The sequence below is a fragment of the Mesocricetus auratus genome, unplaced genomic scaffold (assembly GCF_017639785.1).
Source record: "Mesocricetus auratus isolate SY011 unplaced genomic scaffold, BCM_Maur_2.0 Super-Scaffold_100013, whole genome shotgun sequence".
Classification (NCBI taxonomy): domain Eukaryota; kingdom Metazoa; phylum Chordata; class Mammalia; order Rodentia; family Cricetidae; genus Mesocricetus; species Mesocricetus auratus.
In genome coordinates this window covers 70,001,844-70,021,890 of record NW_024429196.1, presented here as the reverse complement: position 1 = coordinate 70,021,890, position 20,047 = coordinate 70,001,844, and the positions used below count along the sequence as shown (strand labels likewise).

Here is a 20,047-nt window from a genome sequence, read left to right as displayed (position 1 = left end):
TGTTCAAGAGACTCCTGCTTCCATCTACAAAGCAGCTGGTACCACCCTCACTATGTGCCTACACAGCTAGGCAAGCTCCCCCCACTTTCTATTTTATTGAGACTGGGTTTCCTGAAGTCCAGGAAACCCTGAATTGAAGATGAGCCTGAACTACTGATCCTCCTGTGTCCACCTTCCAAGTGCTACAATTACAGGCACACACTGTCACATCCAGTTTATGTATTGCTAGGGATCAAAACCAGGGTCTCACTAGGCAGACCGTCTATTGATGAGCCACATCCTCGGCTCTCTGCTTCTCTTTTAAGGCTGAAATATTCTGTCATTTGGATGAGCTGCCTTCATCCACTGGTTCCCTGTGAATGGCCCCAGCCTCTCTTACTGTATGTGCTGCTGTGGCTGCGGTGAACACTAGTGTGCCTATCTTTCTTTCAGACTCAGTTTTCAGTTCTTTTGTTTATTTGGAGAGTTGGTAAACCAGACCAGATCACCATAAGCCTACCCTCACCCCAAGACCATGTCCCTCAAACTTTGAATTCACAATTGCCTGGCCTGCACACCCCTACATGATCTGCCATCACTTTCTGACCTCACACCCGTTGCTGGTTCCCTCACTCCAGATACACTGGCTGGGCCACGAATACAGCAATGCCCCTTGTGGATCCTGCGGGTGCTGCAGAACACTTCCCCCGGTTATCCTGTGGTACCCTCACTTCAGCCTGCTCTGCTCTGATGGTGCCCCGGGGAGAGCACTTGTGAGTCTACTCAAGGCTGTACGTTTGAGTCTCAGCACCCACATGTGCGTGCATGCAGGAGACAACAGTCATTTACCTCTGCTGGTTTGTGGGTGTACAAACTGGCACTATGAGCACCCCCACGGTATGGTTAAAGGGAGGGTTTTTATTGTAGATTTGAGGGAGAACAGCCAAAGGCATCTGGAAGAGTGAAGCAGAGACAGAAGACTGGACATGGCCAGTAGATTGGACCTGGCCAGGGCTACCAGGAGAAAATATGGGAGAATAGATAGAATGTAGTGAGAGGAGCAGAGGAGGGTGAGACAGACAGCGTGCACTTAGGGAGAGTGGCAGGGTTATAAGGACTGCGTATATGCTTTCAGCACCAGGGGAAGGACTTCTAAGTCTAAATTTAGAAAACAACCAGAGGAAATTTAAAAATTTGAACCTGTGATTATGATAATAGCAGCCAGAGCTTTACCAAGGTTGGGTTAATAACTTTTCAGAACTATGTTGAACTCTGAACTTTTGGAGTCTTAATAGCATGTATCATCTTTTTGTTTGTTTTTCGAGACAGGGTTTCCCGGTGTAGCCCTGGAATTAGCTCTTGTAGATCAGGCTGGACTCAAACTCACAGACATCTGCCTGCCTCTGCCTGCCAATTGCTGGGGGCAAGTATCATCTTTAAGTCTCTCTCTTTTTTTTCATATACTTTTAATCACTTCCTGAGGCTCTCAAATAAACTTTATACCTTTTCGTCTGTTCAGTCATTTGCCACAAAGACATAGGTAGTTGGTTATTGAGAGCACTCATTGGAAAGCAAGTTCCTTTAAATAAAGGAATAGCAAAAACATTTTTTTAGTAATAGCATAATAGCTTGAATTTGTCTTTACATGAAACTCATTTTGTGCTTCTCTTTTTCAGTGTGAAGCCTGTCAGCAAGGTAACCCTGTCAGTGAGTCTGCCTTTCTCAGAAGGAGACCTAGTAATAGCTCTAGAAAAAGTAAGGCCTGAATTTTACGTGTGAAATGGACTAGGCAATGCAGCCTCTGGGAGAGAAGCTGTCTGGCTAAGGCCTGCTTGCCTCTGCTAGACTGACAAAGCTACAGCTCACCTCGAGCACCATCATAGAGATGTGAGGAGGATCCAATGGCCTCTGTGTCTTTAAGGTGACAGAGACTTGCCCTCCACCTGGACAGCCAGCCTGGGATCCTCCATTGTGATCTTGATGGCCCTGGGGACACATGTCATCAGTTTTTGCCTGTCACAGTTGTCACAAGGGACAGCATTAAGCCTTCTGCTCACACACAGAGCAGCATGAGCCTTCAGCCGCCAGACCCAGGTCTGAGAGAGTTTTCTCTGGAGGAGGAACGTGGGAACATTGACAGAACAGGGCAGTAAACCAAATGTGTCCACAATTTGGGCAGGACCCTTGCGGCAGATGAGGCATGAGGCAGGTCTTTGCCCAGTGGTCAGCATCACCACGACTGAAGTAAACTCCAGGTGGAGTCCATTACTTCCCACCTTTGATGACAGCCTCAGCTGCTGCTACCAGAAGGTGGTATGTTTGTCTCTCAGGGAAACAGCCTTCAGTGAACACTTTAAATGCCACATTCATCATACCTCTCTGAGGGGTTTGAAAGACAAAATCTAATCTATTAAGCATACCTGGTTTTAAACAAACTTTTCTTTTTAGTTATCTTCTTCAGGCTTAACCCTGACAGCATATATAGAAGTTGAAGTTTGACCCTGTAAATGAATTACATTTGTACTTTTGGCCTACAAGCATAGTTCTGGGCAAAGTTAAAGAACTTGATCATTTATAAGGTGACTGACCATTAACTTGCATGATAACAGTTTACATCAAGTTGGTAGCTTTTTTTTTTCTTTCTTTTTTCTTTTTTCTTTTTCTTTTTCAAGGCAGGGTTTCTCTATGTAGCTTTGGAGCCTGTCCTGGAACTAGCTCTTATAGACCACGTTGGTCTTGAACTCACAGAGATCCGCCTGCCTCTGCCTCCTGAGTGCTGGGACTGAAGGCGTGTGCCACCACTACCCGGCCAGGATTTTACAGTTTTATTCCTGTTAGAGCTTTAAAAATCTGAGTTGAAGATCCTTTAGTATCAAGATGAAGCTTAAACCATAAATACAGTCCATCTAGAGACTGGGAACCTTAACTTTCCTGATTCTTTCCTAATGCACCATTACAGAGTATTAGTTTCTTGTATGACTCAGTTTACCCAAATAGCTTAACCTTAACAAAGTTAGCAAAGACAAAGAGGCTATACATACATCTTCAAGTCAGTTTCTGCTAGCCTGAATAGACCTTAGGAATTTATAGACCTTATTTATCAAACATATCTCTCTCTTTTTTTTTTTTTTTTTGGTTTTTCGAGACAGGGTTTCTCTGTATTGTTTTGGAGGCTGTCGGTCCAGCCTGGCCTCCAACTCACAGAGATCTGCCTGCGTCTGCCTCCCAAGTGCTGGGATTAAAGGTGTGTGCCACCACCGCCTGGCTTATCAAACATATCTTATTTATCAAACATACATTGTTCCTTACCTAAAATTATCTAGAAGCCTGGCATTGAAAACAGTTAGCAAAGGCATATAGGTGGTTAGACATACAATCTAAGTCAGTTTCTGTTAACCTGAGTAGATGTTTATAACCTTAGGAATTTACAAACTTTAATCATATTTGTTTTTCTATTTTCCATAAATAAGAATTGAATCCAAGATACATGGCTATAGAAAATTAAGATTACCTATGTATAGATAAAAAACTATCAACACTTTTTATTACAAGTCTTAAACTGACTTTTTTGTTACAGATTATACAGGGTTTTTTTGTTTTTTGGGTTTGTTTGTTTGTTTGTTTGTTTTTTGAGGCAGGGTTTCTCTGTGTAACAGTCCTGGCTGTCCTGGCACTCTCTCTGTAGACCAGCCTGGCCTCGAATTTAATGAGATCCACCTGTTTCTGCCTCCCAAGTGCTGGGATTAAAGGTGTGCACCACCACCACCCAACTGAGATTTTACAGGTTTTTAAAAAACCTCACCCAGTCAATTTACAAATCCTGATATAAAGAGAATTTACACAATAGTCTTGCAAATCTTGAGATAAAGCTTATTTTAGCAAAAGTTTTAGAATTTTAAGAGAAGAGAAAATTTAGAGAATTAGACAAACCCATGAAAAGGTGTGTGAGGCTGGGCGTTGGTGGCACACGCCTTTAGTTCCAGCACTCGGGAGGCAGAGGCAGGAGGATCTCTATGAGTTTGAGGCCAGCCTGGTCTACAGAGAGAGTGCCAGGATAGGCTCCAAAGGAGAAGCCCTGTCTCAGAGAGAGAGAGAGAGAGAGAGAGAGAGAGAGAGAGAGAGAGAGAGAGAGAGAGAGAGAGACAGACAGACAGACAGACAAGACAGACAGAAAGAAAGAAAGGGCGTGTGAAGCAAGCAGCTGTGGTCCCTGTAGGGAACAATTTACTCTTTAGCTGTTTTAAGTCACATGGTTTTTCCCTGTGATGTTACAGTTTGTTCTCCCTGTCACAGAGTCAGGTGGCCCACCTGACCCAGGACAGAGATTTTGGAGGAAACTTTCAAACAAGGGTCTGGAAAGGGAAGGTCATAACCCAACTTTTTATAGAGTAGGGCAACATGAAACAAAAATTTAATGCTATCTACACCCCCAAAGACATTTGAATCTCTGTAGAGCTGGATGTAACAATCAGCAAGCAAAGAAGGCTTGGAGATGAGATTTTTGAGAGTGGAGAGCAGGTAAGATTTAGGGGTTTTGGGATCATTTGTTTGCACAGAAGTTGTTACAGTCTGTGAGAATTTGGAGATGTAGTGTGCCGTTTTTGGCCTCTGAGATGTACTGAGGCCAAGCCAATTGCAGCAAGACAGCGGCGAGACTAAAGGAGGAAGAGATTAGAGAAGGCGGGTGAGTACTCGATTAGTGGTTAACATTAGAGCCAGGAGCCAGCTGAGAAAGGAGCCAGCAGGAAAGAAGACTTCCTTTAGAGAGAGGGTGAGGGTCACAAACAGGAACTCTGCTAGAAGGAGGAATCCAACACCTTAGAGACCCAGGAGGGCACAGTACCCAGGAGGGGACTTCAACAGCAGGACAGAGACAGCGCAGGCAGCTCCTAGGGGGTGGGGGGAGAGACTAGTGGTTAGAGACAGAGAAAGCCCTGGTTAGAGACAGACCTAGCACAGCTAGCCAAGAGCAGAGTGAGCTCCGGTAGTGAGCTGAGAACATGTCGGGAGGAAGATCAAGGATAGGAGAGTAAGTGCCCTGGTGACAAGAATTCCAATCTGGGATGTCCCTGAGCACACTCCTCACAGAGAAATGTCTCAAATCACAAAGGAGAGGCTTCCCGGTGACACTCAAGTACCAGGGAAGAGAAGGTGGAGGGGAGAAGCAGCCTCTAACATTCGGAGTTGAACATGGAGGGCGGCAGGAGGCAGTGGAAACAGACGATCCGATCCGTACCTTAGGAGAGTTAAATCAGCTGCCTGGCTCAGTTAGGAGAGGCCACGTTCCTCATCCCTACCCCACGCCTGTGCTGTCTGGTCACCCTGGCCTGCCCTCCCCTCCGCAAGAACACCGCAGGTCACTTTCTCTCGCCGTAACTGTGTACCACAGATGGGAGAGCTGAGGAAGAATGAATTTAGTTTACACGCCTGGAGCATGGTGCTAGCGTCTCCTGGGCCCCTGGCAGGGGTCTTTCTGCTGGGCGGTTCCGTGGAGGACTTGGTGAGAGGCAGCAAGCTTTCCTTCATTACAAAGCATTCCTCACAAATCCCTTAATCCGCTAATCCACAGATTAATCCATTTGAGAAGACAGAGCACCTCCTGGCAGTTCAACCTGGCCACACCTCATTGTGTGGATTAATCTGCATGGGTTTGAGTCCTGAAATTCAAACCCTAGCAGCTGGTTTAGCCAGAGTCTCCCTCCTACCTTGTGTGTTCATGTGTGCACATGTTGGCATATGCACATGAGTCTATGGGTGCATGTGGAGACCAGAATTTGCATCCAGAGTACAGGCACATGCTGCTGGTCCAAACTTTTTATATGTGTGCTGTGGATCTGAACTCAGGTCCTCATGCTTTTGGGACAGGCTGGCTAATCCCAACTCCCCACTCCCATCCCTTCTCTGTCTCCAGCTGTTGCCTTTCTTTTTAATTTTTGAGAGAGTCTCATCTATCCCAGGCTAACCTTGAACTATGTAGCCGAGAATGACTTTGAATTTCTGAGCCCTCTGCCTCTGCCCCCTGAGTACCGGGGTTGCCGGTGTGCACTGCCACGCCTACCTTGGTTGGTCCTGGAGATCTAGCCCAGGGCTTCATGCAAGCACACTATCAGCTGCCTCAGCCTCTTGGTGTCTCTCAGCTTTGTGTCTGCCGAGCCCCCACTGCCTGCTCCTTGGCTGTGACCCCCACACTGCTCTTACTGCCCTCAGAGCAGAGCTATCTTCTGCACCTAGCTTTTATTCTTTCCAGCTATTACAGCGGTCTCACGGGCTGTGGCTCTGGCCAGCTCTGGCTTTCCCTTGGCTGTGTCTAACAAAAGGGCTTCTAGTGGCTTTGCAGGGGGTCAGGTGTATCAGCTGGCACCCTGGAAGTCTGCACAGACGTTGAATGTTCAGATATCTGGTTGACAGGTCCTGCCAGCAGGGGAGCAGCAGTCTGCCCACCTCCCCCTCCCTGGCCTAGGGAAGAGGTGGGAGTACCCAGGGCCTTGGAGAGCCTTGCTCCTCTTGTAGATTCTGCTGTGGACATCAGGTGTGGTTGGTAGCCCCTTGTGTATCTTGGCATAGACTAAGATCTTCTGTCCCTGAAGGCTTGGGGTGAGTTAGGGGAGGGGTAGCTCCTGTAGGGTCTAGGTTGTAAAATCCCTGTGAGCTGGGGTGGTGACCTTGAACCAAACGTTGTACAAATTCTGGAGTGCTCTCCATCTGTCTGGTCTGTGTTGGAATCTGAGCAAACCTCACTCTCTGCAGTGTTCAGCAAGGGGCAGGAGTGTTGCGATCGCTACCACTGGGTCCAAGAGTCTGGAATTCCCAGTGACTTTGCAAGTCGACTACCAGATGCCGTTTGAGCCTCCTGTCTACAAGAGGAGAGGCTGCAGCCCTGGGGAGAGCTGAGGCAGAGGTGGAGGGCTCAGGGACCCGGGGATTCCTGGGCTGGGCAGGGGCACGCAGTCCTGGTCTGGTTCCAGTGTCTCAAGTTACAGCTCTAAAATGTGCTGCATTAGCAGCACCAGCAGAGACAGGTAAAATCTGGTGCCTGTCACCATTGCAGGCTGCGAGGGTCTTGCCTCTCCCACCCCCACAGACCTCTGTTTCCTGGCTGGGCTTCCTGTGGTGAGCACCAGAGATCAGGCCTGCCCACAACAAGAGGGAACCAAGTGCAGAGGTGAAAAGATTTGCCCGAGGCCGCGTATTTTATAATTAGGAAAACTGAGGCTCGGTCAAACTAAATGACTTTCCTAACTAGGTTGCAATGCCAGGCACTTGTCCCCTTTTGTAATTAGGGGACCAAGCTCACTGTTATGTCTCAAATCCTAGGTGCCAGTGAACGCCCACCGGCCTTTTTTGTTTGGCTTCACCGGCTACGTGACCTTGGGTAATCCACGTCTCTTTTAAGACTCAGTTTCTTCATCCGGGAGATGTGGGTGAGGAACCAGGGTGCCGCAGCGGAAAACTGAGCCACCGAGAAGCACACACCTACCTCCTAACCTCGGAGAGAAGCAGGCACCAGTCCCGGCGGAGGGGCGGGGCCTAAACAAAGGGGCGTGGACCGCGTGGGGCGGGGCTTGAGTTCTCGGGTCTGGACGGGGACCCGGGCGGTACTGTGCTCCTCCGCTGTGTCACTCAAGCTGGAGGGGGTGGGACTCCGGTCTCCGCTACTGCATAAACTCCTCAGGGGCGGGGCTCACAGAGGCGCGTAGTTCAGAGCTCCCGGGGAAGCCTGAGCCTGGGATGACAGGGGGCGGGTTTCCGTGCGGGGCGTAGTTTATAGTTGTGGACGGTGTTTAGAGCTCCGGCCCCGCCCGCTGCTGACGCAGCCCCAGAGCTCCCTACGGGAGGGGGCGTGGCTAGTTTGAAGGCGGGGCTTGGGGCTGGAGACGTTGTCGCCGTCGCTGGGCGGGGCATAGAGGGAAGAGGCGGGGCATAGGGCGCCGGTCACCGGAGCCGTCGGGCCGGGCGGCGGACAGCCGAGGACCGCGGGGCGGCGCCGTGTCCTCCGCCATGACAGGTGGGCGCAGGGCCAGGCGGGCGACGGGAGCTCAGTGACCTTGGCGTTAGCTGGCACCGACGACGCGGGCATCGCGGCGCGCGCGGTGGCGGGGTGTCCCGCGCTCTGAGTCGCGGGCCGGGGGCGCCGGGGGGTCTCGGGTGCGGAGTGGGGGCCGTCGCGGGCCGAGGAGACAGAGTCGCAGGTGAGCGCCCACAGTGCACCGGCTGCACCTGCGGAGCAGGGCGGTGTCCCGGGGCGGGATGGATCTGAGAGAGGGAAATGGTGCTCACCGCCAGACTGCTGAGACTCTAGAGCAGCGACTGCACTTACCCTCACGGAGGCGGGACCAGCGCTGCGCTCCAGGGCACCTAGTGGTACCAGTGAGACGCCCCCTGCTTCCCGCTTGCTCTGGGGCCTGTGAGACTCCAGCCATGTCCCTTTCTCTAGATGGGTCTACGGAATTCGGAGCTACCAACCGGATCCCTGTTCTCTAGGCTTGGTAGCCCCAGCTCAACCCTTTGCTCTGGGAACTCACCCACTTTATTTCTGATCCCAGCCACACACAGTGACATTGCTGTGCTGAGTTTTCCCTGTAGAAGAATGCCATAAGGATGAGTCAGCGAGGGATCCCCTCTGGCAGAGAGCCCGGGGATCGTGGTGGCTCCCAGATGCCACACTTTGTTTCTGGGAGTCTCACTCTCATGCTTCATGTGACAGAGGTCACCTGGGATGGCCCAGGGAGTCGGGGTAGCCACAGAAGTACCCAAGAGTCTCTAAACTGGAGTTGGCATTGGTGGTGCACAAAAATAAGGCCTTAGAAGTTGGAACCTGGTGACTTCCAAGACACCCCGGAGGAAACCCCAGCTACCAGTCTCCTTCATCATCCCTCCAGGCCCTTCTTGTTTGGGGCTGCAATTTCTGAGCACCTATGTGCAGAACCCTGCTTGAGTCTCTAATATGCACTCGTTCAGAATGTCTGCATGGGAACATAAGGAATATTGTGTCTGTGTAGGGACAGGGAGATAGAATCTCAGGTTGGGTAAGTGCCCCCAGACCCCTCTGCTGCTCAGTGGTAGGAGCAGAATGAAGGGGGGGGGATGATCTCACACACATGCTGGGCCCTGCCCTGCCTCTGGTTTTGCAGACCTCAGCTGTATTGTCTCCAAGGGCCATTGCAAAGACAGGAGACCGGTGGAAAATGAGGCATCCCACCTCCCGAAGAATAGGCAGTGGGGGTTGGGGGGCTTTTAGCCAGCAGGGCACAGCCAGCCCCTAACTGGCAATGACACTCCTTTTTCTCTGCCACATACTTGCTGGCTTTTTGACATCTCACCACCCTCCCCTTCTCTGGTTGGAGATGGAGACTGAAGAACAGAAGCCTGAGAGTTGGATGGGCAGCCCTGGGGCCGTTGTTCTTGACTCCAGTGCCCTACTGCACCAGCGGGGGTCTGCCATACTGATTGATCTTTGCTGTCCCACCCCCTTGTGTATGTGTCTGCATGTGAGTCTGTGTGAGAGTGTGTGTCTGTGTGTGTGTGCATGAGTGAATGTGTGTGTGAGTGTGTATGTGTGTGTGTCTGTGTGTGTGTTGATGGCTATAGAACACTGAGAGTTGTGTTTTCATAGAACAGGTAGTATCCTGTGGAGTGATGACAAGAGCTTCTGGGAGAGACTCAGGGGGCAGTTGATGGCCAAGTTGTAGACCCCGGGAGAGTGATTGGTGAGTTCTTGGAAGGGGCCTAAATAAGCTGGGCATGAATGAACCAGGTTTTCTCAGCCCACTGCCTGGGCCTTGACTCTGTAGATGTGAACTGCAGACAAGAAGGCTTTGGAACCTCTAAGGGGGAGAGTAAGGGCAGGTGGGGCCAGCTGCTTCCGGGTCTGAGGTGCCAGAGTGAGGACTTAGGTCTGAGATGCCGAAGTTCAGGCCATGTTCCTGGTACCAGCTGGCAGGAAGGAGAAAATACAGGCAAATGCCCATGGATTCTGTACAGAGTGATCTATCTTCTTTTATCTAGTAAAGGCATTCCTGGCCTTGTTTACAGGGGCCTGGTATCCAGGCAGAGCCTTGCCTGAGTCTCCGTGGTACCCAGCAGCTGCCTGTATGGGTGCACGCATAGCTCACAGAGCCACAGGAAGCACAGGAAGTGCCTTGCTCTGGAGCTGCTGGCTTCAGCCCCTGGGCTGGGCCACCCGCAGCAGGTGACTCAGGGCTCCTGTGACTCATGCCTTGTGGGCAGCAGAGGCCCATCTTGGCTAGCGGCTTTCAGGGTGGGAGGAGGCCGCTAAGAGGCGTTGGCCACTGTCTGCCCGCAGACCTCGCCTTTGGACCTTGGACTGCAGTCCACTCATTCTAGAACTCTTTAGTGAGTGCCTACTGTGTGTGCAGCCTTGCACACATTGGCACAATGTAGAGACAAGAGAACACAACCCTGAACTCACAGCGATCCGTGTTAGTGACAGAACAGAATGGATTTCGGATGACTACAGGCAGCCCCAGCATGGTCGTGGTACCTCCAGGCTGACTGCAGTCTTGTCACCCTACCGTGCCTTCATTTCCCTGTTTGAAAGGAGGACAGTTGCCGGGTTGGTGGGAGAATGGAGGTTATAGGTAGGTGGGAGCAGAAGCACAGACTGTCTGGTCTGTGGAGTGTTTTGTGAGCTGGCTCAGGGTTCATCTGAATCCTAATGGGATGCTGCAGGCACTGAGCCAGCCTACCTAATACACCCGGGTGCCTATGGGCTGTTGGTAAATCTGTCTTCTACACAGGTTGGCAGGGGCTCGGCCAGTATGCCCAGTCCCCAGCTGCCATGCTGGGGTGGTGCCGATAGCCTCAGGCACCGAGGGGATGGCTGATGAACCAATGTGTGGGCCTCGGGAGAGCAAAGGCTGTCATCCAGGGCAGCCCCATCCCTGGTCTCTGAGAGCAGGTTCCTGGGCCGAGGATGTGTTTTCATGGGGTCCTTGATGAATGCAGCCCCCACTGTTGCACTGTAACTCCTGGAAGTCACCCCCAAGTTCCTGGCATAGTGTGGGCGTACTGATAGACTGTGCCTACCTGGATAAGGAAGGATCCCCTCAAAGCCACCATCTGGGATTGGAGTGTGCCAGAGACAGAAGACAGGCCATGGAGGGAGTAGCAGGGGAGCAGAGGTCTGAGGAAGGTAGCCTGTTGATTCCATACCCAGGGATAAAGCCAGGGACAGGGCTTACTTTGCCCGACATGGTGACCCTATTTTGTAAAAAGCCAACCTACCTTACAGAGGTCTAACCCAATTGCAAGTAGATACACTGCTTTTAGATGTATTTTCTGTTTGCAGATATTTTGCAGACATGCATGTATGTCTACCCATGTGTGCCTGGGCCAAAAAGGTCAGAAGAGCCATTAGGTCTCTTGGATCTGGAGTTATAGACCATTGTGAGCCACCGTGTTTTCTCCAAGAGTAACACATGCTCTTAACCACTGAGCTGCATTTGCTTTTAATGAACAGTTTGATACATTCTGCTAAATGCCTGCACCTGTGTAAGCATAAGCCAGGCAGCATCTAGACATTTCTGTGACTCAGGAAGATCCTTTGAGCTCCTTCTCAAGTAATCTATTCCAACTCAGAGTTGCTCTGCTCTCCATGACTTCCCCTCCTACCCGTTTTTCCATAAACATCAACAATGGAAATTTCCAAATAAGTTTTCTTAGTAGACTTTACTTACTTGTTTATTTTGAGTCAAAATCTCTTTTTTGTGCAGGCTGCTGCAGCCTCTTCAGTAGCTAGGACTGCAGGTATATACTGCCTGGGTGTGTGCTGCCTGGGCGTGTACTGCCTGGGTGTGTCCTGCCTGGCTCTGGGCTTTATTTGGGGGCAGCTGACTGAAGATTGAGCAGATGTACAGAGACTGAGGAATGGATTCCCCTTCCCTCCCTCCTATCATTACCATTTCCTGTCAATAGCCAAAGCCCAGAATCTGCTTTAGCATTCCCTCCTGGTGTTGGACATTCGTGGGCTTTGACAAATGCTTTATGCCATCATGCAGAATAGTTTCACCGCCTAACACTCCCCTTGGCCCTGCTTACTCATCCCCCCCTTCTTCCTCAGGCCTGGCAACCCCTGATTTTATTGTCTCCTTGGTATTGCCTTTTCTGCAGTGTGGTGTAATTAGAGCCATATGGTATGGGACTTTCTCAGACAAGCTCTTCTTCCCTTAGTAATGTGAGCCTAAGGCTCCTCCACATATTTTCTTTTTTTGGTTTTTGGTTTTTTTTTTTGTTTTTCGAGACAGGGTTTCTCTGTGGCTTTGGAGGCTGTCCTGGAACTCACTCTGTAGACCAGGCTGGCCTTGAACTCACAGAGATCCGCCTGCCTCTGCCTCCCGAGTGCTGGGATTAAGGGTGTGCGCCACCAACGCCCGGCTTCCACATATTTTCATATCACTAGTTTATTTATGCTTTGCCATACTGAGGACCAAACCCAGGACCTTGTACATGCTAGGAAAGATACCGCTGAAATGTATCTTTAAATTTTTTCTTTTGGCACAGGGCCTACCTCACTAAGTTGTCCAAGCAGGCCTTGAAGTTGGGGTCCTTCTGTCTCAGCCCAGCCCATCTTTCCACCCCCGTCCTGTGATGTGTGTGCATGTGTGTGTGTGGGGGGGGTGCGTACATGCCACAGCACACACATGGAAGTCAGAGGACAGCCTCAGGTGTTGGTCCTTGCCTTCTGCCTTGCTTGAGAGAGGGTCTCTCTTCTATTGTCCACTGCCATCTGTATGCCAGGCTGGCGACCCTGTCCCCACTGTAGTTTTTGAGGTCCCTGGAGCTCCCCAGTTCAGCTAGACTCTCTTTGTCTAGCGAGCCTAGGGATTTACCCGTCTCACCCTCCTAAGTGCCGGAGTTGCAGGATATGCCCCTACTCCTGGGCTTGTGTGCGTTCACCGGAATTGAACTCAGACCCCCACACCCATAGCTCCAAAGCCCGACTGAGTCATCTTCTTACTGGCCTCTTTTTGTTTATTTGTTTTTGTTTTTTGGTCCCACATTATGTAGGCTAGACTTGCCTTGAATTACGACCCTGTGCCTCAGCATTCCCAGTGCTAAAACTACAGTTGTGCAGGCCATCCTGCTGTCATTTCTGATGTTAGTAATTTGAGTCATTTTTGTCAGTCTATTTATTTATTTATGGTTGGTGTTTTTGGAGACAGGGTTTCTCTGTGTAGCCCTAGCTGTCCTGAAACTTGCTCTGTAGACCAGGCTGGCCTTGAACTCACAGAGATCCCCCTGCCTCTGCATCCTGAGTGCTGGGACTAAAGGCGTGCGCCACCACTGCCCAGCTTTGTTAGTCTGTTTAAATATCTGTTAATTTTGTTGACCTTTTCAATGAATAAACTTTAGTTTTGTTGATTTTTCTCTCTTTTTTTTATTTTTGGTTTTACGAGACAGGGTTTCTCTGTTTTGGAGGCTGTCAGTCCAGCCTGGCCTCGAACTCACAGAGATCCGCCTGCCTCTGCCTCCCGAGTGCTGGGATTAAAGGCGTGCGCCACCAACGCCCGGCTTGATTTTTCTCTTTTATAAATGTTTACTTCTCAAGGTTATCTTTAGTCTGCACTATTTCCTCCTTTCTGTTAGCTTTGTGGTTGACTTGTCTAGTTGTTCTAGTCTCTCCCCCCTTCCCATGTAGTTGCCTTTTTTTAAGTTGGTGGAGTGTAATGTTAGGACATTAACTTTAGATCTACCTGTCTGTCTGTCTGTCTGTCTATCTATCTACTTATCTCTCTATTTTTGAGACAAGGTTTCACTGTGCTCTATGTACTATGTAGCTCCAGGTAGCTCGGACTCTACATAGACCAAGGTGCCCTTAAGCCCATAGAAGTCTACGTGTTTCTGTCTGCAGAGTGGTAAGAATACAGCGTGTGCCACACCTGACCCAAGCTCTCTCTTTTTAAAAGGTGCGAACTTCTGGCTGTTGCTTCTCCCTCTCAGAAGCATGCTTTCTCCATCCCTTAGGTTTTGGTGTGTTTGTTTCTCATTGGACTCAAGGTTGCTTTCCATTTATTTTGTGGTTTCATTTTGACCTATTAGTTCAGTGGTTCTCAACCTGTGGGTAGTGATCGCTTCAGGGGTCCAGTAACCCTTTCACAGGGGTCACCTAAAACCATCAGAAAACACAGATATTTATTTACATTATGATTCATAACTGTAGCAAAATTACAATTATGAAGTAGCAACAAAAATAATTTTATAGTTGGGGTCACTATAACATGAGGAACTGTATAAAGGGTCACAGCATTAGTTGTTTGATTCCTACAGGTGTGTGAACTCTGACTAGCTTCATGTCACATGACCTGAAAAAAGCCTTTGATTTAAATGCTTTTAAATATATTGAGACTTATTTGTGGCTGAGGATCTGCATGTTTTGTGATCTGAAGCATGTTCCATGTGTACTTGGGAAAAGTGTGGCCTTTCTATTACGGGGCAGTGTGGTTTTTTTGTTTTGTTTTGTTTTGTTTTTTCGAGACAGGGTTTCTCTGTGGCTTTGGAGGCTGTCCTGGAACTCGCTCTGTAGACCAGGCTGGCCTTGAACTCACAGAGATCCGCCTGCCTCTGCCTCCCGAGTGCTGGGATTAAAGGTGTGCGCCACCAACGCCCGGCTGGGCAGTGTGTTTTGTGTATGACTTTTAGGTTAAGTTTAGAGCATTGTTCAAGTGTTCCATTTCCTTATTGATCCTTTATCTGCCTTTAAAGTGTATATAGTGTATATTAACATCTTTAAATAATAGAGTTGTCTGTTTTTCCCTTCAGTTCCTCCAGTATCTCCTCATTCGGGGCTTGGACACTTGGTGCCTATGTGTTTGTAGTTTTACCTATTCCTGATGAATTAACCTTGTATTCACATATGCTGGGCTTTTTTTAAATCTCTTGTTCCAGTTTGGACTTAAAGTCCATTTTGTCTAATACTAATCCATCCACGCCAGCTCTGCTTTGGTTTCTGTTTGCAATCAAGTGTCTCTAACCTGTTGCCTGTGGGCCACATGTGACTGGATGTGACTGAGGACAGCTGAGAATGTAGCCCACCACAAAAGTGTAAACTTGCTGAAAACATAGTGGGATTGTTCTTGAACATAACATTTGTATATGACAGCTTCCCGTATTGAAATGTCAAAAGGCTGGACACGCCTGAGGGGAATGGTTTTCCTCATTTCGCTTTAGCTCTTTAGTGAGCATCTTGTCAGCATTTAGTTGGAGCATGTTTTAAGGCCGGCCATGCTGCCACTCTTTGCCTTTTGAGTAGAGCTTATCCTATTTATATTTAAAGTAATTGCTGAGAATGAAAGATTCATCTCTGCAGTTTGTGTTTTGTAGGTCTTTTAGCTTTTCCTGCCGATTTCCCTTGTGTTTAGTTAATGTGACATTTTGATTCTTTTATTTATCTTATGTGTATCCTATAGATGTTTTCTTTGTGGCTAACGTGAAAACTGTAGATGCAGCCTCCAGAGAGACTGCTGCCCTTCCAGCAGGTGTGGACCCCTGCCCTCAGCACCAGGAGTGCCGCCTTTGATCCCTCTTGAGGCTGCGCTGACTCACCCCTCTTTACCCACATGTGTTTCAGATCAGACCTACTGTGACCGGCTGGTACAGGACACACCTTTCCTGACGGGGCAGGGTCGCCTGAGCGAGCAGCAGGTCGACAGGATCATTCTCCAGCTGAACCGATACTACCCACAAATCCTTACCAACAAGGAGGCGGAAAAGGTACGGAGGGGTGAGCGGGGCCAGGGTACGTACCTCTTGGGTGTCTCCCCTCCCTGAGCTGGGAGAAGCTGGCATAGGTCCAGAGTTGTCTTCTCAGGAATGGGAGTGGCACCTGGACTTGGGCAGATCCACATGGCCTCAGACCATCAGATCTTTATGCCTCAGTTTCTTCAAATGTTCTTGTGGCTACTGTCCCCTCCCAGCATTATGAGAAGGTTTGTAGAAGGTGACACACAGTGTCTTAGTTAGAGTTACTATTGCTATGGTAAAGCACCACGATCAAAAGTGATCTGGGGAGGAAAGGCTGTATTTGGCATACGTTTCCACATCTGTAGTCTGCAACTGAAGGGAGTCAGAACAGGAACCCAAACAGGGCAGGGACCTGGAGGCAGGAGCTGATGCAGAGGCCATGGAGGGGGTTTTGTTACTGGCTTGCTCAGCCTGCTTTCGTATAGAATCCAGGAGCACCAGCCCAAGGATGGCCCCATCCACCATGAGCCCCCCCATCAGTGCTCTACAGCCCAATCTTATGGAGGGATTTTCTCAATTGGGGTTCCCTCCTCTCAGATGGCTCTAGCCTGTGTCAAGTTGACATAAAATTAGCCATCACACATGACAACACACAATGACACAAGAATAGAAAGAAGGCTGAGGAAGGAAGGATCAGAAGTCAGGACCCAGAATTGGGCATATAGCTCCGTTGGTAAAGTGCTTTCTGTGTGGACATGAGGACTTGAGTTTGGATCCTGAACCTAAAACCCCAGTGACACAGACGGTAGATCCCAAGGGCTTGCTGGCCAGCCAGTTTAGCCAAAATGGAGAACTCCAGGTTCAGATGTGTATACCCAAAATGGAGAACTCCAGGTTCAGATGTGTATACCCAAAGGCAGTCAGTGCCTTCTCACAGGCCTTCCAGGATCCTGTCGTTGCTGGTCAGTTTTCAGCTGTAGCCACCAGGGGGCAGTACCAGACAGCAACCTCCTGGGTCTGGACTCCGTGCCAAGTGATCTGTCCACCGTTCTTTACAACCGCATCAGAAGAAACTGTTCTTTTCTCAACGGGCTTTTGAAACACTGGACATCGTGTTCCTACAGACTTTAAAGTAATAACAACTGTCACGTATACCGTCATTCATTCTCTGTCACAACCCCACTTTGTGGGATTGTTTCCTTTTTACAAAACCTGAAGTGACTCACTGAGGCCGCACTGGGAGAAGCTGCACTGAGTGTCATTACTTAGGGTGATGTCCCCGACACCCTGCTTCCTTGGTGACCTCTCCCAGCCTGTTACCCTGGAGACACATTAACCAAGATTTAGCCGGCAACTATCCGCTGCAGTGTTGGGTGCCGTGTGGGTGATGTGAGGGTTCTGAGGGTTCTGAGGTCTACGGCACTGAGGCTAGGGTCCTGAGTGCACCACCGCACAGCTGTCCCCTCCAGTCCGTCCTTTCTTCTGCCCACAGTTCCGGAACCCCAAGGCGTCCCTGCGTGTACGGCTCTGTGACCTCCTAAGCCACCTGCAGCGGCGTGGGGAGCGGCACTGCCAGGAGTTTTACCGAGCACTGTACATCCATGCCCAGCCCCTGCACGGCCACCTGCCCAGCCGCTGTGCTGTTCGTAAGTGCTGCCCTGCATCCCTGCCTGCGGCCTCCACACGCACCAGAGAGGGCACTGACTGCGGGCAGCTGGAGGTCCCCAGTGCCTATCTGAGTCTGCAGCGGCCCAGCCTGGGCATCACTTCCCTCCCTGGTTCCTCCTCAGACACCACCCAGGGAGGTAGCACAGGCTGGCACATCCTTCTCCCTCCCTGCCGTTGCCCTCCCCGTGCCAGTTTTCACAAAGAAGCCAGCTCCCCATGTATCCTGCCTGCCTCCCCTTGCTTACCATGGCTGTGTCTTCATTTCTCAGTTCACGGCCCCGCTGCTCCTTGGTCATCCCAGCGGGGACTCACCAAGCCCACAGTAGACCAAAAGGCTGTGTCTGCGTTTTGTGTCCACCAGTCTGCTCGTGTGGGGTTTCTGTAGGCCTCCGTGGGTATAGACGTGGGTGGCTGGTGAGGGACAATGGGATCTCAGAGCCTGGGTGATAGGTAGGATCCAGAGGTCTGGGGTCACTGGAGCTGCTGGGACCCAGAGGTTCACAGTAAGGCAGAGTGGTGGCCCAATTCCACTGGGAAGAGGTTCTGCTGCTCCAGACAGAAGGCTGAGGTGACTCTGCCCACACGCTCAGCTGGGACTCTGGGCTGGTGTCTCTGATCCCAGACCGCACATGACACAGTCTGGACAGTGAGGACAGAGCGAGCAGGCGTTGTCCTTTGTCTCTTCACTGGACCCTTTAGAACCCAGCTGGATCCAAGTCACATCCCGACTAGAAATGAAACACCTTCCATGGTCCTTAGGTGCCCCAGGGTCCATGTGGCGTATCACCTGCCTGCTAACCCCGTGGGGAAGTCTAGGGAAAGTTCTAGGTTTTATGTTAACTTGTAGGTGTTTTGAAGAGCCTGAGTAGCAGGGAAGAGCCCCAGGGACTGGTGGCTAGCAGTTGGCTCTTGATAGTGGATATTTGTCCTGCATTTGATGACCTGTGGCAGACAGGACACACTGGCCACTCCACATCTACGATGTCACAGAAACTGGACCAAAGGAACCCCAAATTTATGCAATGTTGTCTGGAGAGCTGACCTCAGTATGTGACCAGCTGGGTCTGCCCAGGGCACCCAGGGCAGTGACCTTGAAGAACCTCGAGTGAGCCCAGCACCTTCAGGAGGCAGAGGCATTGCCTTGGGTCTCCCTTGGGGGACAGTCCCACCCTCAGCTCAGCCCTCTCCTAACCATGCTCTATAACTTTGTTTCCAGAAAACTCAGATTGCAGAGAGCTGGACTGGGGCAGCGAGAGCCGTGAGCTGAGTGACAGGGGTAACGCCCCCTCCACCTCCTTTCTCTTTCCCTTTTCCCTCAGGGCTCTGTCTGTGTCCCAGGGGCTTCTCCATCCCACACCACCGGGCTCTATTCCTGGCTCTCTGTTGGGGGACAGGACCCCTGTAGTACTCACCAACTGCTGCAGGCCACTCACACTCCTTTCTCCCCAGGCCCCATGAGCTTCCTGGCAGGCCTAGGCCTCGCAGCGGGCCTGGCCCTCCTCCTCTACTGCTGCCCTCCAGGTGAGCACAGGCCACCCCCAACGCCCTAAGCAGACTGTGGGACCTGGAGAGTGACAGCTCCTCACTGTCAGTGCTGTGGGCAGCCAGCAGGGAGCCCTGCCATGTCTGTCATCTTGGAGTCACCTCCTGTGGGACTTGGTCTCCCCTCCTGTAGTATCACAGGCCTTACGAGCCTAAGCCCACTGAGGCCTGCAGCTTGCAGTTAGCCTCGCCTTCTCTGTTTCCCCTGTCCGAGGTGCCTGAGTCTGTCATCAGGGAAGGCCCTGGGGATAAGCCAGGTATGGGCTTGTACAACCTTATCTACTGAAGAAGGCTTGGGGGTCACCCAGGTTGCAGCTAACGGGCTCTGGGTCAGACCCAGTTCTGACCTTTCATTCCCAAAGCGAAGACCACGTATGAGTAGGAGGTAGGGACAGGGCCACTGTCCAGCCTGCTGCAGCTCTGAGAACTGAGTTTCCCTTCATGCTGGTCCTTGGATTGTCATTTCTCCCTTGTCCTCTAGACCCCAAAGTGCTGCCGGGGACTCGTCGCATCCTTGCCTTCTCACCCATCATCATTGATAGGCATGTTAGCCGCTACCTGTTGGCCTTCCTGGCGGAGGACCTCAGAGGGTTCTGACAGACCCAGACTCTGCGCCTTACCTGCTGCTTAACCAAAGAATCCCCTGGATGCCTACTGTGGGGTCCATACCTTTTTTCTAAATACTTATTTTTCATTATTTATAATTTCTATGAGAATACATCACCTTCACTCTACAAGGTGCTTAATATTAAATGTTCCAACTGTCTCTGCCTGTCTCATGTCCTCTCTTGAGTGTGTGTGTGTGTGTGTTCATGTTCTTTTTTTTTTTTTTTTTTTTTTTGGTTTTTCGAGACAGGGTTTCTCTGTGGCCTTGGAGGCTGTCCTGGAACTCACTTGGTAGTCCAGGCTGGTCTCGAACTCACAGAGATCCGCCTGCCTCTGCCTCCCGAGTGCTGCTCCCAGCTTGTGTGTTCATGTTCTAACAGTGACTGTTTACCTAGGACTGGCCCACATGCTCCTAGCTTTGAGTCCAGTCTTGGCCCAGTGCCTCCCCCAGGTTCCCCCCACCATCTCCTGTCCCACCATTGTGTGCACCCCCATCATCCACCCACTGGAGATATCCCACACCAGCCCCGCCCCACACCCACCCTTCCCACTC

At 50.6% G+C, this 20,047-nt stretch overlaps 1 protein-coding gene and 1 long non-coding RNA gene across 3 annotated transcripts; both read left to right on the top strand.

Moving 5' to 3' along the window:
• Window positions 1-7,839: 7,839 nt before the first annotated feature.
• Card19 (caspase recruitment domain family member 19) lies at window positions 7,840-19,654 on the top strand. 2 transcript variants are annotated; one of them, XM_005066322.4, is made up of 6 exons: window positions 7,840-7,984; window positions 15,566-15,708; window positions 17,171-17,324; window positions 18,563-18,622; window positions 18,796-18,867; window positions 19,370-19,654. In XM_005066322.4, exons 1-6 carry the CDS (start codon window positions 7,978-7,980, stop codon window positions 19,483-19,485), a joined length of 552 nt encoding a protein of 183 aa, XP_005066379.1. In that variant the 5' UTR covers window positions 7,840-7,977; the 3' UTR covers window positions 19,486-19,654. The 2 variants fall into 2 exon arrangements, with proteins under 2 accessions (XP_005066379.1, XP_021080595.1); XM_021224936.2 differs by lacking the exon at window positions 18,563-18,622 and having other exon boundaries at window positions 7,846-7,984.
• LOC121143648 lies at window positions 8,132-14,489 on the top strand. The gene is made up of 3 exons (XR_005880927.1): window positions 8,132-8,168; window positions 9,598-9,686; window positions 13,776-14,489. It is a non-coding gene; the product is annotated as an uncharacterized LOC121143648 (long non-coding RNA).
• Window positions 19,655-20,047: the final 393 nt, after the last annotated feature.

Excerpts from the sequence above, each read along its gene's own strand:
- Card19 (XM_005066322.4), top strand. Across the intron at positions 15,709-17,170 it reads CCAACAAGGAGGCGGAAAAG|TTCCGGAACCCCAAGGCGTC; the intron begins GTACGGAGGGGT and ends TTCTGCCCACAG. Across the intron at positions 18,868-19,369 it reads CCTCTACTGCTGCCCTCCAG|ACCCCAAAGTGCTGCCGGGG; the intron begins GTGAGCACAGGC and ends CTTGTCCTCTAG.